Raw genomic sequence first — 15,732 nt, 5'->3', positions numbered from 1 at the left:
GGGACTCCTATAATGCAAATGTTGTTGTGTTTAATGTTGTCCCAGAGGTCTCTTAGGCTGTCTTCATTTCTTTTCATTCTTTTTTCTTTATTCTGTTCCGCAGCAGTGAATTCCACCATTCTGTCTTCCAGGTCACTTATCCGTTCTTCTGCCTCAGTTATTCTGCTATTGATTCCTTCTAGTGTAGTTTTCATTTCAGTTATTGTATTGGTCATCTCTGTTTGTTTGTTCTTTAATTCTTCTAGGTCTTTGTTAATCATTTCTTGCATCTTCTCAATCTTTGCCTCCATTTTTATTCCGAGGTCCTGGAACATCTTCACTATCATTATTCTGAATTGTTTTTCTGGAAGGTTGCCTATCTCCACTTCATTTAGTTGTTTTTCTGGGGTTTTTTCTTGTTCCTTCATCTGGTACATAGCCCTCTGCCTTTTCATCTTGTCTATCTTTCTGTAACTGTGGTTTTTGGTCCACAGGCTGCAGGATTGTAGTTTTTCTTGCTTCTGCTGTCTGCCCTCTGGTGGTTGAGGCTATCTAAGAGGCTTGATGGGAGGCTCTGGTGGTGGGTAGAGCTGACTGTTGCTGTGGTGGTCAGAGCTCAGTAAAACTTTAATCCACTTGACTGTTGATGGGTGGGGCTGGGTTCCCTCCCTGTTGGTTGTTTTGCCTGAGGCAACCCAACACTGGAGCCTACCTGGGCTCTTTGGTGGGGTTAATGGCAGACTCTGGGAGGGCTCACGCCAAGGAGCACTTCCCAGAACCTCCGCTGCCAGTGTCCTTGTCCCCACGGTGAAACAGAGCCACCCCCCGCCTCTGCAGGAGACCCCCCAACACCAGCAGGTAGGTCTGGTTCAGTCTCCCCCAGGGTCACTGCTCCTTCCCCTGGGTCCCGATGTGCACATTACTTTGTGTGTGCCCTCCAAGAGTGGGGTCTCTGTTTCCCCCAGTCCTGTAGAAGTCCTGCAATCAATTCCCACTAGGCTTCAAAGTCTGATTCTCTAGGAATTCCTCCTCCCGTTGCAGGACCCCCAGGTTGGGAAGCCTGACGTGGGGCTCAGAACCTTCACTCCAGTGGGTGGACTTCTGTGGTATAAGTGTTCGCCAGTCTGTGAGTCACCCACCCAGCAGTTATGGGATTTGATTTTACTCTGATTGCGCCCCTCCTACCGTCTCACTGTGGCTTCTCCTCTGTCCTTGGACGTGGGGTATCCTCCTTGGTGAAGTCCAGGGTCTTCCTGTCAATGATTGTCCAGCAGCCAGTTGTGATTCTGGTGCTCTCGCAAGAGGGAGTGAGAGCACGTCCTTCTACTCTGCCGTCTTGGTTAATCCTCTGTCATTGTGATTTTTAATTTGCATTTTTCTAATGACTAAGAATGTTGAACATCTTCTCATATGTTTATTTGTTATCTGAATGTCTTCTTTGGCAGTGTGAGTGTTCAAATATTTTGCACATTTTCAAGTAGGTTTTTTGTCTTTGTGTTGAGTTACAAGAGTTTATGTCTGGAGATAAATGATATACCAGATAATGTTTTGTAAATCTTTTCTACCAGACTGTGACTTGCTGTGCCATTGCATTTTGAAAAAAGAACATTTTAAAAAATATATTTTATTGAAGTACAGTTGATTTACAATGTTGTGTTAATTTGTACTCTACACAAAGTGATTCAGTTATACATACATTCTTTTTCATATTCTTTTCCATTATGGTTTATCACAGGATATTGAATATAGTTCCTGTGCTATAGTAGGACCTTGTTGTTTATCCATTCTATATATAATAGTTTACATCTGCTAATCCCAAACTCCCAATCCATCTCTCCTCTCCCTCGGCAACCACAAGTCTATTCTCTATGTCTGTGAGTCTGTTTCTGTTTTGTAGATAAGTTCATTTGTGTCATATCTTAAATTCCACATATAAGTGATATCATATGGTATTTGTCTTTCTCTTTCTGACTTACTTCACTTAGTATGATAATCTCTAGGTCCATCCATGTTGCTGCAAGTGGCATTATTTCATTCTGAAAAAGAGAGTTTTAAATACTTTTAGGTACTAACATGTATTTTTAAATTATGGATTTGTGTGTCATTGTTTTATTAGAGTAGTCATAAGTAAGCATCAAAGTTAATTTAAGGTACATTAAATGGCTCAGTATGACAAAAATTAGCAATGTGTACTTTATATTAATTGGTTTGATTGCATAATGATGATAATAATAATAAGTAGCTATCGCTTCTTGAGCACTTACTATGTGCCAGGCAGTGTTCTATGTGCTTTATATATATATATCAGCTGATTTAATTCATACAACGACCAGGTTTCTTCATTATCCCCAGTTTAAAGATGAGGAAACTGAGGCAGAGAGAGGGAAAGTAACCTTCTCAGGGTTAGACAGCTAGAAGTGTTTACTTCTGTTTATTTTTAACTCCCTATCCCTCACCTATCTTCAGGGCCTTTTGGTGAGCAACGGTGACTTGAAAATGCAAACACTTCTTGAAATCCACAGTAAACCCAAGCCCCATGAAGTGGTATTTGTTTTCTGAAAATGATAATTATCCACCACATCATGCTCTAAATGTTTGGATTTAATTGCAGATGTGTCAGGAAGGACGTGTGCCTTCAGAGCATGTTGTATACATTTTAAAAGAAATAAACGTGGACTTTGTATTTGCTCAGATGGGAGGAAGGGGAGAACATCATTAAAATAATAAATCGCATATAAATGACATAACACACTTAGAATGTCACATAAAATGTGATAAATACCAAGGAAACTTGACAGTAAACAGTAGGTTTAAGATCAGAGAAAGAGGCAAAATCTTTTTTCTTCGTTTTCTAAAAGGGAAGCTCACAGATTAAGCTATGAATAGGGAACAGTCCAATTAGTAAAGAGTTTAATTTGTCTATAAGGGGTGGGCAGTAGTTATCTGTAATGAACTAGCAATGCTCTGGAGCTTCACCCCTTTATCAGCTGCATACCCTTGGGCAAATTATTGAACTTCTCTAGTTACTGTAAGAATTAAATGACTTAATAAATTTAAAGCACTTGGCCCAGTGCCTGGCACATAGTAAGTGCTGCATGTGCATCTACTATTTTTAATAGAATTTTAATGCATAGTGAAAAGTGAGCTAGCTCAACACAGCAAGTGTGAAAAACTGTGGACTTTGAAGGTCGACAGGCCTGGGTTCATCTCCAGGTCAAGTCCTGAAAGCAGTTTGCTGAGCAAACAGTTCACTGAATTATTGAGTATTATTTTTTCACTTTTTAGAAAGTGGTCCCTGCCCCTGCCCTGCCCTATTTCCATCTCTGATGGTGAAACAGCTATGGCCTTTCATGAATTGCCTTCTGGGGACTTGACTTGCAGCTAATCAAGTTTTCTGCTAATCAGTGAATTGGCAAATTAGCCTCTTACCCTGGGTTTGAATCCTTACTTTGCTACTTACTTTAGCTGGGTGACCTAGGTCAAGTTACTAAACTTCTCTGAGCCTCAGTTTCCTCATCTCTAAAAAGCAGAAATAATAATTCTGATTTATGCAAGATAGGTATGAAGATTGGATGAAATCAATTGGGTGAAATTGCCAAGCACAGGATGAGGATTTAGTAAAGACTTTACAGGCAGATGATCTTCCTTAAATGTGGTTCCTCCTTAAATATTCCCTCCTCCTCACTAATTTGTATAAATTAATAAATTGCTATGACACCCACCATAATGATAGAAACTAGAAGAAAACTACGTTTAAACCTAGTGCCAGGATATTGCCTTCTCCATGAGGGTTTGCCAGGCAGAATAGTCAATATCATTCATCATGTGGAAAGTACCTTTCTCATCCCATGTGAAGCACTGAGATTGGCCATCCTGGGAAACCCTGGATCTGACCATGTCGCTTCCCTGCTCAGAATCTTTCCTCCTGAGCCTTCACACCAGCTACTCTCCAGGACCAGTACAGAAAACGGGTAAAGTCTGGTCAAGAGTGTGCTACTCTGGTTGAAACTCCCTCGCCCCTGTGGATATCTGAAACTCAACTCAAGAGTCAAAATTCTTTCTGCATCCAAGAGCTTTGTGCTCAACGTTGCGTTTGATCCTATTCTTCTCTGGTGCCCTAACGCTGTTGCTTGTTTGCTTGTACTCATCTCCCCATGTGTGCCAGACACTATCCTGAATGCTTTTGTTACATGGATTAAGTCACCCAATTAACTATATTCCCACATGGCATGAGAAGGTTAAGCAGATTGCCCAAGGTCACACACAGTTAGCAAGTGTCAGAGCCAGGACACTTCAAAGCCAGGCGGTCTGGTGCCAGGGTCCAAGCCCTTAAAAACACTGCACCATGTTCCCTCTTAATAGATGTGTGTGGAAGGCAGAGAGGCTAGGAGGCTAAGTCATGTTAACTTATGCAACCGTATATGTATTCCTTGGGAAACATATATATTAATGTGTACCATCCACTATTATTAGACTAAGAAAATATTGTTACTTGGAACCCTCAGATGTAGTTTTTCCTTTTTCAAATCCAAGATATAGAATGTGACTATGAATAATTGATAATGAACTTGATTGAAAAGAAACTTCAGGGTAGACTTTTTTCCCCCAAGTTTTCCATTCAGTCTTATAGTGACCAAAGTGACAAAAAACTCCAACTATGCACGCCCTGCTCAGAGTATCCAAGAACCTACCAGTGGGTCTGAGGGTCATACACACAAATGGAATTTTCAGTACAAGTGGCCTGTCTGATCTGGGGAAAGGTGGGGGGGCGAGTCTGCAGCACCTAGCATTCAGGGAGACCCAGAAACCTCACCCAGCCCTCTTCTCCCATTGTGTTTGTCACAGCCTTGCCCCTCTTTCTCCTCTTGAAGATGGAAAAGATGCTGGTGGGCTGCTTTCTGCTGATCCTTGGACAGGTCCTCCTCCTCCCCGCTGAGGCCAGGGAGTGGCCTCCTTCCAGGTCCATCTCCAGAGGGAGACATGCTCGGACCCACCCTCAGACGGCCCTCCTGGGTGAGTGACGGGGCTCCACCTACAGAAGTAAGAAGAGGTGGTTGAGGGTGGACCTCCAGACCAGGGGATGGGTGTCCGTCGGGGCAGCTCTCCCAGCCCTGGGTCCCGTGTTGGGCGTGCTGGGGGAGAGGGCATCTCATTGGCAATGAGTGCGTCCTGAGTTGAGAATGTGGTTGTACACGGGTTTTCAAATGAAATTAAACCTCTTCTGTTGCAAAGCTTTTCATTTAATCCAAAGCTCATGACTTTTCCTCAATAAGCAAGGGCACGAGTTTTCATCTGAAAAAGTCCTGGTTGGACTTACCTGGACAAGGGTGTTATGAGAATTTTTTATTGGATTTGTCTGGCTAATCTGTGTTAATAATGCTTCCCTGCCTGGCAGCATGGGAAGAAGAGCAGGCGGGTTTGGGGAAGGTGGGAGCCGGCCCAAAAGAGAGGTGGAATCAAGATATTAGAAATGGAAAATGTTAGAGGTCTGTTAGGCTCACCCAGTGAGCATGTTTTCTTCAGGTGAATTCTTTTCTTTCTCCAAGAGGAAGGAAAAGTCCTGAAAACACACAGAATATAGATGCATGGGCCTGGTTCTAAACATGGGCTCTGGAAGGCCTAGGATGCGGGGGTAACAGGAAGGCTGGCCAGTGGAAGGATGGTGGGTTTTGGCGTAGACCTGAGTTCATAGACCTGGCTCTGGTAGTAACCAAGTGTGTACACTTAGGCAACATGACCACTCCGAGGTTCAGTTTCCTCATCCATAAAATGGGAATGTTAATGCTGATCTTGGAATATTTTTGTGAGGAGAAAGCAAGATGATTAATATATGTAAATTATAGGTATGCAGTGAATGAAAGCTTTACCACAACCATCATTCCATGAAGTTGTTCTCCAAAACTGTGTTTTATATTTGTACCCCCTAAAATCTCACCCCCTGTGAAGGCCACTGAGAGAACTGCCCAGTGCCTGGTCGCCTCAGCATCTGAAATGACAGTTAGAGACCAGAGGAACCAAAAGCTCTGTTTTGAGAGGTCAGAATCTTTACGGTGTTAACCTAAACAATGACTCCATGATGCTGGGCCCTCCATGTCTTTAGTCTCTTGAGAATCTGTTTCCATAGTGACATAAACATAGGACTTCTGCAAATGTGGAAAGGGCTGGGGGATATTTAGTACGCTGATTAAAGGGTTTTTTAAAAACAAATTTCAAGATGGTAAACATATACCATCATATGATAAACATATCTATCTATGTATCTATCATCTATCTATGTATCTATCATCTGTCTATGTATCTATCTATCATCTATCTATCATCTATCTATGTACCTATCATCTATCTATGTATCTATCTATCATCTATCTATCATCTATCTATGTATGTATCTATCTATCATCTATCTATGTATCTATCTATCTATCATCTATCTATGTATCTATCTATCATCTATCTCTCTATCTAGAAAGACAGAGGTGGTGGAGATGTGTAGGCGTGTGTGTGTGGGAGAGAGAGAGAGAGAGAGAGAGAACTGGAAACCCCTGATTCCTAGATCAGCAGCAGCGATTACACAGTTGGGTTTCTGATGGGGCTGCTTTCCGAATGAGCCTCTACGCTCTTAGCCAGAAATTCATACTCCTCTTGGTGTCAAATATCTCTGCCCCCGTGCCGTCCCCACCCCCTGCCTCTCTCTCTCTCTCTCTTCTCTCCCCACCTCCGACACATACTTGTACACACACATGCACACAAACACACACACTCACACACTCTCATACCCCCCCTCCCCCCACAGGGCCTCCCCTAGTTGTCAGCATTCACTGCCCTCTCTGTCACCCTGAGCTCAAGCTCTGAAGTAGAAACCCCTTGTCTTCGGAGGTAAAAGATCCTGTTTTGCTAAGGGCATCCATCCCACGTCCAGTATCCTCCCCATCCCCTTTTCTCATTTTGTAGGAGAATGTGTCAGGGACAAAGAGGGGGATGGGATATGGCACATCTCTGCTCCCCAGGGGATGGCGTGGCCGCTCCCTGACATGCTGGAGGACTGCTTGACTTGGGAACATGGTGAGTGAGTGAGAATCGTGAAACCAAAGGCAAACACCGCAACTCTGGCCTGGATCCTCTAGTGCCATCTGCTTTTGGTCTACCTTTGACAGTGAACAAAGATGGAGAAGCTGTGCTTGTTGTGGTCCTTGCCCTGATCTCTTTTTTTGTGGCAAATCATTTTGGCTGTATTTGTGATATCCACTGCACGGTGTATTTCCCCAGTTACTTGCTTGCATGGGGTGTCTCTGAAAGTTTAACAGAGTAGAAGCAGAATTGTTTCTTAGGTTAATTTTTCGTTTGAATTTTCTGATTTTTAAAAAAATATTTATATTTATGTCTAAATTCAAGTCAGAGGCCCAGTAACAACTTGAGCCAGTTAAAAAAAAATAATAAAAAAAATAATGCAGATATTTATCTGCCCTCCTATGAATGTTTGCACGTAGCGAGGGCAGTAGCCTGTGATGTGTGTCCATGTGGGCTTCCCTTCTACTTCGTTCATTCATCTGGACTTTCTGCTTTGTGCCCGACATGAGGGGGTTAAAGAACAACCATCAATAAATCACAGCAAGATCCTTTTTGACCCACCTCCTAGAGAAATGGAAATAAAAACAAAAATAAACAAATGGGACCTAATGAAACTTAAAAGCTTTTGCACAGCAAAGGAAACCATAAACAAGACCAAAAGACAACCCTCAGAACGGGAGAAAATATTTGCAAATGAAGCAACTGACAAAGGATTAATCTCCAAAATTTACAAGCAGCTCATGCAGCTCAATAACAAAAAAACAAACAACACAATCCAAAAATGGGCAGAAGACCTAAATAGATATTTCTCCAAAGAAGATATACAGATTGCCAACAAACACATGAAAGAATGCTCAACATCATTAATCATTAGAGAAATGCAAATCAAAACTACAATGAGGTATCACCTCACACCGGTCAGAATGGCCATCATCAAAAAATCTAGAAACAATAAATGCTGGGGAGGGTGTGGAGAAAAGGGAACCCTCTTGCACTATTGGTGGGAATGTAAACTGCTACAGCCACTATGGAGGACAGTATGGAGGTTCCTTAAAAAACTACAAATAGAACTACCATACGACCCAGCAATCCCACTACTGGGCATATACCCTGAGAAAACCATAATTCAAAAAGAGTCATGTACCAAAATGTTCATTGCAGCTCTATTTACAATAGCCAGGACATGGAAGCAACCTAAGTGTCCATCAACAGATGAATGGATAAAGAAGATGTGGCACATATATACAATGGAATATTACTCAGCCATAAAAAGAAACGAAATTGAGTTATTTGTAGTGAGCTGGATGGACCTAGAGTCTGTCATACAGAGTGACGTAAGTCAGAAAGAGAAAAACAAATACCATATGCTAACACATATATATGGAATCTAAGGGAAAAAAAAAAAAGTCATGAAGAACCTAGGGGTAAGATGGGAATAAAGACACAGACCTACTAGAGAATGGACTTGAGGATATGGGGAGGGGGAAGGGTAAGCTGGGACGAAGTGAGAGAGTGGCATTGACATATATACACTACCAAACGTAAAATAGATAGCTAGTGGGAAGCAGCCGCATAGCACAGGGAGATCAGCTAGGTGGTTTGTGACCACCTAGAGGGGTGGGATAGGGAGGGTGGGAGGGAGGGAGACGCAAGAGGGAAGAGATATGGGAACATATGTATATGTATAACTGATTCACTTTGTTATAAAGCAGAAACTAACACACCATTGTAAAGCAATTACACTCCAATAAAGATGTTAAAAAAAAAAAAAAAGAACAACCATCATCAGGAGGCACTTGTGCAGTGGGGGAGACAGACATGTAAAAAGGTCATTAATTGGTGGAATCGGCGTTCAACGGTAGAGGCATAGCTAAGTTACAGCTCTACTCTGCCTGCTGTAGGCTCAGTAGAAGAAAGTGGTCTCAGGACCCTTGTGCACTCAAAAATTATTGAGGATACCCAAGAGCTTTTATTTTTGTGGGTTAAGTCTACTGAGGTTTACTGGATCAGAAATTGAAATGGAGAACTTTAAAAACTATTAATTAATTAATTTAAAAATAACAATAATAAACCCATAACCTAACCATAATGTAAGTAAAAATATTTGTATAATAATATTTTCTAAATAAAAAAATTGTGAGAAGAATGGCAGGATTTTACATTTTTGCAAATCTGTTCAGTGTCTGGCTTAATTAAAGACAGCTGGATTCTCATTTCTCATCCATTCAGTCTGTCATGAAATATTGTTTTGGTTGGGTTACATGAAGAAAATATGGCCTCACACAGATATGTAGTCAGAAAAAGAAGACGTTTTTCAATAGCCTTTTCATGTGATTATGGATATTCTTCTCTGATATGACACCAAAACTTGACAAATGGTAGTTCCTTAAAGGTTAATTGCAGTGTGGAATCTAAAACCACATCAATAAACATTTCGAACTATGTTCACACATAAGAGAGTTAGAGTATAACAGGCAAACATTAGTACAAAAATAGTTTTGATTTCATGGACCCTGTGAAGGGGGTCCCCAAACCACACTTTGTAAATGGCTGGTTTCGGGAGACATTCCTAGGGAATGTTTTCTTCAGGTGAATTCTTTTCTTTCTCCAAGAGGAAGGAAAGGTCCTGAAAACACACAGAATAGGGAAAGCTGAGACCATGTGGAGCTGGGGGATGAGCTGGCAGGAGAGCAGTGAGGATGGAGCACGGGGATGGGACCTGGTGAAGCCATCGGGGCCACCGTGTCTGTCAGGCAGGTGGTCTGGGCTGGAGACAAGCCCAGAGGAGTTGGGAACCAGCTCACTTAGGACCTCAGGGGCTCCAACGAAAAGTCTGAGCTTCATGCTGCAGGGGTGGGAGCCCCTGGAGGACTTTAAGCTGACAACAGTGGCGATCACTGCTGACTCCCTTTCTACCCCCTACTGTGCCATCTGGACTGCCTAAGCCTTCCAGGGCAAAGGGCAGGGAGAGCCTGCACTCCCAGGCCACCAGGAAAACCAGTGAGCACATTCTCCAACTCAAAGTCCCTTCAAGGCAAGTGTGCCGGCAGGTGGAGTTGGAGCAGCAGGGTGTGCTGTACGCAGAGCCTAAGCTCATGGAAGCCTTCAGGTTCTTCCCTCTGCACCCATCCTGCATCAGTGGCACCTGTCCCCTCCCAGACTCTTCCCTAAGGTCCCCTCAAGGTGGTGCTAACTGGAAGTCATGTTGCTCCCCATCCTTAACTGCTGCCTGCTTTGCTTGTGCACATTTTTCTCTTTACTGTATCACAGTCATATGGGGGTGGACCTGTTGCCAGGGCAACCAGTGGGGGCATATCAGCCTTTTTGGAAACCTTCACTCTCCTTGCCCAAACTCCCACTGTATTGGTGACTCCCCTCACTCCTGGAATGAGAGCACACACTCAAACTGTCTGCACTTCAGCCCACTGGCTCCCCTGTTTCATCTGTCTTTTACCAAGTCTTGTTGACATGTGCTTTTTTTTCTAAATTTACCAGCCTATCTCATTTTATTTCTACTTCCTTTACCTATAATAGATTCCCCTTTTGGATCAAGAGCACCCATGAAGAATTCATGTTTGTGTTTTTTTTTTAATATTAAAAAAATTAAATTTAAAAGGAGGGTGACCCCACAGTGTGTTCAGGGGATGGTGGGAGCTGACACTCCCTCCCCCCACACACTCCGCTAGGAAATATTCCAGAGGTGTGCGAGGGTGGAGGTCACAGAATTTAGTGAAATTTCTTCATAGCAGTTAATTTACTACTTAAAAATAAAGCTAATACAGATAATCTAAGAACTCACTGTATACAGCCCCAAATTCTGTTCCTTGGAAATCACAGTACATTAGGAGGCATTTATTTTCAATTCTGCATACATCTCTAATTAAATCTGACATCAAAACATGAGTAAAAATGCAATGTGTTTTGTATGAGGAGCTGAAACCGCCTAAATTAGCAATGTGACTGAAGGAGTTGGCTGGCATAGAGAATTAAGCGTAAGAAATGTCCTGCTCTGTATTGCCAGTGGAGGTTTTCGCCTAGGTTGATAATTATTAACATTTTCAAGCATTGGCTGACAGTAAATGAATTTCCACATCCTGAAACAATCCCCCTAATTGACATTTGTTAGCACCCTCAGTGAAGGAGGAAAAGCAGATGCCGGAAGCCATCTGAGCTTCTGGTTTCTGGAAGGACAGACCCATTGAGGCCACCAGTCTTACATGCCCTGAAGCCACTTTGTCATGGATACAACTTTTGTCTCCTTCCCTGAGCTTTCCAGGGCTTTGTTCACTCTCTTCCTTCTACCTGGAGTATCTTTCCTTGGCCAAGGCTTGTGATCAGCCAGGGCCAGGCCAAATGCCACCTCCTCCGGCTGCCCGCCAGGCAGGACCCTCCCATCCCAGGATGGGCCACACGCACTGCAGGTCCTCTACCAAGGTGACAACCCTCTTTGCCTTATTCTGAGGGGTGATAATGGCACCTATCCTAGGATTCCTATTCTGGTTATTTTTGTACTTGCCTTGTTTTTAGCACCGGATTGTAAACCCTTGAAGAAAGGGACTGTTTTTCATGTTTCATGACACCTCTGGAGGTACTCTCACTTACTGAGCCACTGTTGTGAGCAGGGACAAGCTAGCTCACTTGATCTGTAAAAAAAAAAAAAAAAAAAAAAAATACAAACCACTGCAAGGTGGTTATTGGTTTATCTCATTTTCAGACGAGGAAGTCAAGGCGAAGAGAAGTAAAGCGATCTGGCAAACTTGTTAAGGCTTCTGAAAACCTAGAATGAAAAGGTGACCTCCCGCCCCCGCCCCTCGCCCCAGGAGAGGATGCATGACTCAGGAGATGTGTGTTTGAGCAAAGAAAAAGGCACCTCACACTCGAGCTTGCTCCCCGACCAGGAGTTTTGACAAAAGGAAATGCCCATCAGTACATCAGTATTTGGAGGTACTGCGGCTCCTGCGGGAAACACGGGGGTCTCCGACCTCGAGCCCCTGCTTTGGCCCCGCCCACAGCGAAAGCTCCGCGTGTGTTGGACCCCTGAGAGGATGAGGCGTACAGGTGGCTGATTTCATCCTCTTGTGCATGGTTTGAGCCTCTTAGCAAGTGCCCCGGGGCAAGCCGCATTTCCTCTGAGGTGGCTGAAGTCAGGGATCCTTCAGATCTCGTCTGGGGCGTGGTGACATCACCGATTCCCGCTCTCCAGTTGTCCCTTCTCTGGTTCCCGTAGTGAACCCTCCTCCCCCCCGCCCCCCATGCAATCTTTGGCGTTCTTTCCCTCTCTCCAGGTGAGAGGGAGAAGCTTTGAGACAGAAGGAGTGGGGCAACAGAATCAGGCAGGAGGCGGCGGCAGAGGGGGGAGGTGCGTAAGGATCAGGAACCTGAACAGTGGTTCCCAAACTTCACTGGGCGTCAGAAACTCCTGAAAGGTTCGTTACGCGCAGACCACTGGTTCCCATGCCTGGAGTGTTTGATTCAGTAAGTCTGGGTTGGGGCCTGAGAAATTGCATTTCTGGAGACCTCAGTTTGAGAACCTTCGCAGAAGAGAAATCTAGGAGGTGGGGTGGGGATGGGCAGGAGGAAAAGGTCTTAGGAAGAGGTGCTGTGGGGCACGAGCCAGATGCAGGATGAAAAACATTTGCTGAGAAAATTGCAGCTGGAGAGTATAAGCAAACTGTAAGCCTGGTCAATCAACCCTTTCTGGGGCTTTCAAAATAAGCTGCTAACATTTTTCTACCTAAGGGGAGTTAGCAAAGGGGGGGGTACTCAAGCCTCTTACAGCGCAGCGATGAACACATATCTAAAGAATCCAGTGGCCGGCGTGTGTCTTTATCATTAGAACTGATTATAAAAATGAAGGTTGATGCGTAGAGCTTATCAACCTGTTTTAACTATAGCAAAGGCTTTTTATTTTATTTTTTATTATTTTTTAAAAAATTATTTATTTATTTATTTTTGGCTGCGTTGAGTCTTCTTTGCTGCATGTGGGCTTTCTCTAGTTGTGACGAGCGGGGGCTACTCTTCGTTGCGGTGCGCGGGCTTCTCATTGCGGTGGCTTCTCTTGTTGCGGGACACGGGCTCTAGGCGCGTGGGCTTCAGTAGTTGTGGCGCACGGGTTTAGTTGCTCTGCGTCAGGTGGGATCTTCCCAGGCCAGGGATCGAACCCGTGTCCCCTGCACTGACAAGCAGATTCTTAACCACTGTGCCACTAGGGAAGTCCTGTAGCAAAGGCTTTTTAAAAAATAAACCCTTTGAAGTAAAATCACACACCCCCCCCCCCCCCCGCCCTTTTATCAGTCCCCCTCTGTGCATCCTCTGTAATACGGTCGGGACGGAATCACGGGCCTGATGGAGGGACTGTCATGGCTGCTGCTCAGCCCAGATGCAGAAAGTACATCATCTCATCTCATCTCTCCCTGCCTGTGCTCAGTTTTACGTATAAACTAACGTCTCTGGTATCATTCAATTTTTAGAAACTGTATGAAGTGAATTCTTCATTCCAATCTTGTGATTAATACTGGGAAAACTCCAAAAAGCATTAGTATCTGACTTCTAACAAGCCACAGAGTTAGAAGCTTTCCTACCCAATGAATGTATAACTTGATTTGTTTTCTTTTACAGATTCTCTCTCTCACCTTCTCTTCCCTAGTAAACGCTTTATCCCCTTCCTTTTCCATAACTTTCCATTATCCCTTCCTCTCCATTCACTCCCTCCTTCAGTTCCAGGATGTTTGATCCTCAGCTTGCCCATATGTTTGGCACCTGCAGTGTGTATGTGTGGGGGGATGGGGTGGAGGACGTCCCCTCGGTGGGTGACATAGCCACCGTTCTTTTCTGCTCTTTGATGGCTGCTGCTCTTGGGGGGCGAGGCATACAACCTTACCCCTCTGGAGCCAATCGTGTCCCAGGTTTCCCCACCTGATGATAATAATGATAACAATGGTAACGATGGCTGCCCGTTTTGGGGAAACATCTACTATGTGCCAGGCACTGTGCTAGGCAGTTCACCCTTCCCTTCATGGTATTATTATCCCCATTTTACAGATGAAGAAACTGAGGCTTAGAGAGGTTAAATGTTTTGCTCAAGGTCGTGCAACCACTGAGCAGCAGAGGCGGGGTTGGAGAAGCCAACATAACATTTCCTCTGCTCAAACCCTTTTTGGCAATCCTACCTCCTCTGTTTCATCCAACCGAATTGGACTCATCTTTCAGGTCCATGTGGAAGCAGCCCTAATCTTCTAGGTTGGGATTAAGTACCCCACATCACATCCCCGCAGCATGCCCGTCTGTTCCAGCCCAGCGCTTGTCAGCCTTGGTAGTGATTGATTGCTGGCGTCGATGTCTGTTGTATTGGCCATGCTAGTAACGTGCCAGGTACATGACAGACACTCAGTAAATTCCTAGAGAAGGAGAAAATGAACGAACAAATGAGCAAAGAGGAAAAGTCTCTAAAGCCAGGGCATGTGGAAAAGAGTTGAAAGACCTGAGGATGTTTAGTTTGAAAAAAAAAGTGAAGATGAAGGGCTCTCTGAAGGCTGTGTTATGGCAGAGTTTAGACTTGTTAAGACTTTAAAGAGGAGATGCGGACCCAAATACCTGTGCTTTTTTTTTTTAAATAAATATATAAATTTATTTATTTATTTTTGGCTGTTTTGGGTCTTCGTTGCTGCGCACAGGCTTTTTCTAGTTGAGGCGAGCGGGGGCTACTCTTCGTTGTGGTGCGCAGGCTTCTCATTGCTGTGGCTTCTCCTGTTGTGGAGCACGGGCTCTAGGCGTGCGAGCTTCAGTAGTTGTGGCTCATGGGCTCTAGAGCGCAGGCTCAGTAGTTGTGACACACAGGCTTGGTTGCTCTGTGGCATGTGGGATCTTCCCGGACCAGGGCTCGAACCCGTGTCCCCTGCATTGGCAGGCAGATTCTTAACCACTGAGCCACCAGGGAAATCCCAATACCTGTGCTTTTAAGGAGACAGATTTTTCTTCCATATGAAACTTTGTGGCCCCTGGATTAGCCCAGGAAATGAACTGGCTCCTCAGGCTTCAGGGATATTGAAGGCCTTGTGTGCAGGGAGTTAAATAAACCTCTCATCTGCAAACCATCACATTCCAGGATTCTGGGGAGGTGCTTGCAGAATTAGGAAATGAACTCAAAGATAAGGACTTTCTCCTCTATTAAAAAAAAAAAAAGCTAAATATTTGCTTTCCAAGAAAAATCTGCCTTAGGAGCCTTTGAAATAACATTTTTTAAACAAGGGAGAAATTGCCAAATTTTTAGTGACTGGCAACATATAATTTGTTGAATACCTGGGTTTCACTTCTGGCAATGTTAACTGAATGAGTGAAAGAATGATTACAGGTATATTGCCTTAGCTTTTTTGGTTAATTCACGTAGAGCTTGCAGTCAACAAAAATCACTAAACTTTTATTACAGGTGGCTTAGTAGCATATAGCACAGCGGTCCCCAACCTTTTTGGCACCAGGGACCAGTTTCGTGGAAGACAATTTTTCCACTGACGGGGGTGGGGGGTGGTTCAGGAGGTAATGTGAGTGATGGGGAGCGATGGGGAGCGATGGGGAGCGATGGGGAGTGGCAGATGAAGCTTTGCTTGCTCGCCCACTGGCTGCTCACCTCCTGCTGTGTGGCCCAGTTCCTAACAGGCCGTGGACTGGTACCAGGGGTTGGGGACCCCT

At 44.2% G+C, this 15,732-nt stretch overlaps 1 protein-coding gene across 3 annotated transcripts in view; it reads left to right on the top strand.

The window, feature by feature from the left end:
* The window catches only part of MATN2 (matrilin 2), a 159,576-nt gene that overhangs the window by 19,593 nt on the left and 124,251 nt on the right, over positions 1-15,732 (top strand). For 2 of the 3 annotated variants that reach the window (XM_059901683.1, XM_059901682.1), the window contains exon 2: positions 4,825-4,992. In XM_059901683.1, coding sequence (XP_059757666.1) covers positions 4,851-4,992 — 142 coding nt within the window. In that variant the 5' untranslated portion in view covers positions 4,825-4,850. The remainder of the gene's footprint in view (positions 1-4,824; positions 4,993-15,732) is intronic. The other variant, XM_059901681.1, reaches the window with a different exon arrangement.

The sequence above is a fragment of the Balaenoptera ricei genome, chromosome 17 (genome assembly GCF_028023285.1).
Source record: "Balaenoptera ricei isolate mBalRic1 chromosome 17, mBalRic1.hap2, whole genome shotgun sequence".
Taxonomy (NCBI): Eukaryota; Metazoa; Chordata; class Mammalia; order Artiodactyla; family Balaenopteridae; genus Balaenoptera; species Balaenoptera ricei.
This window is presented reverse-complemented; position numbering and strand designations above follow the sequence as displayed.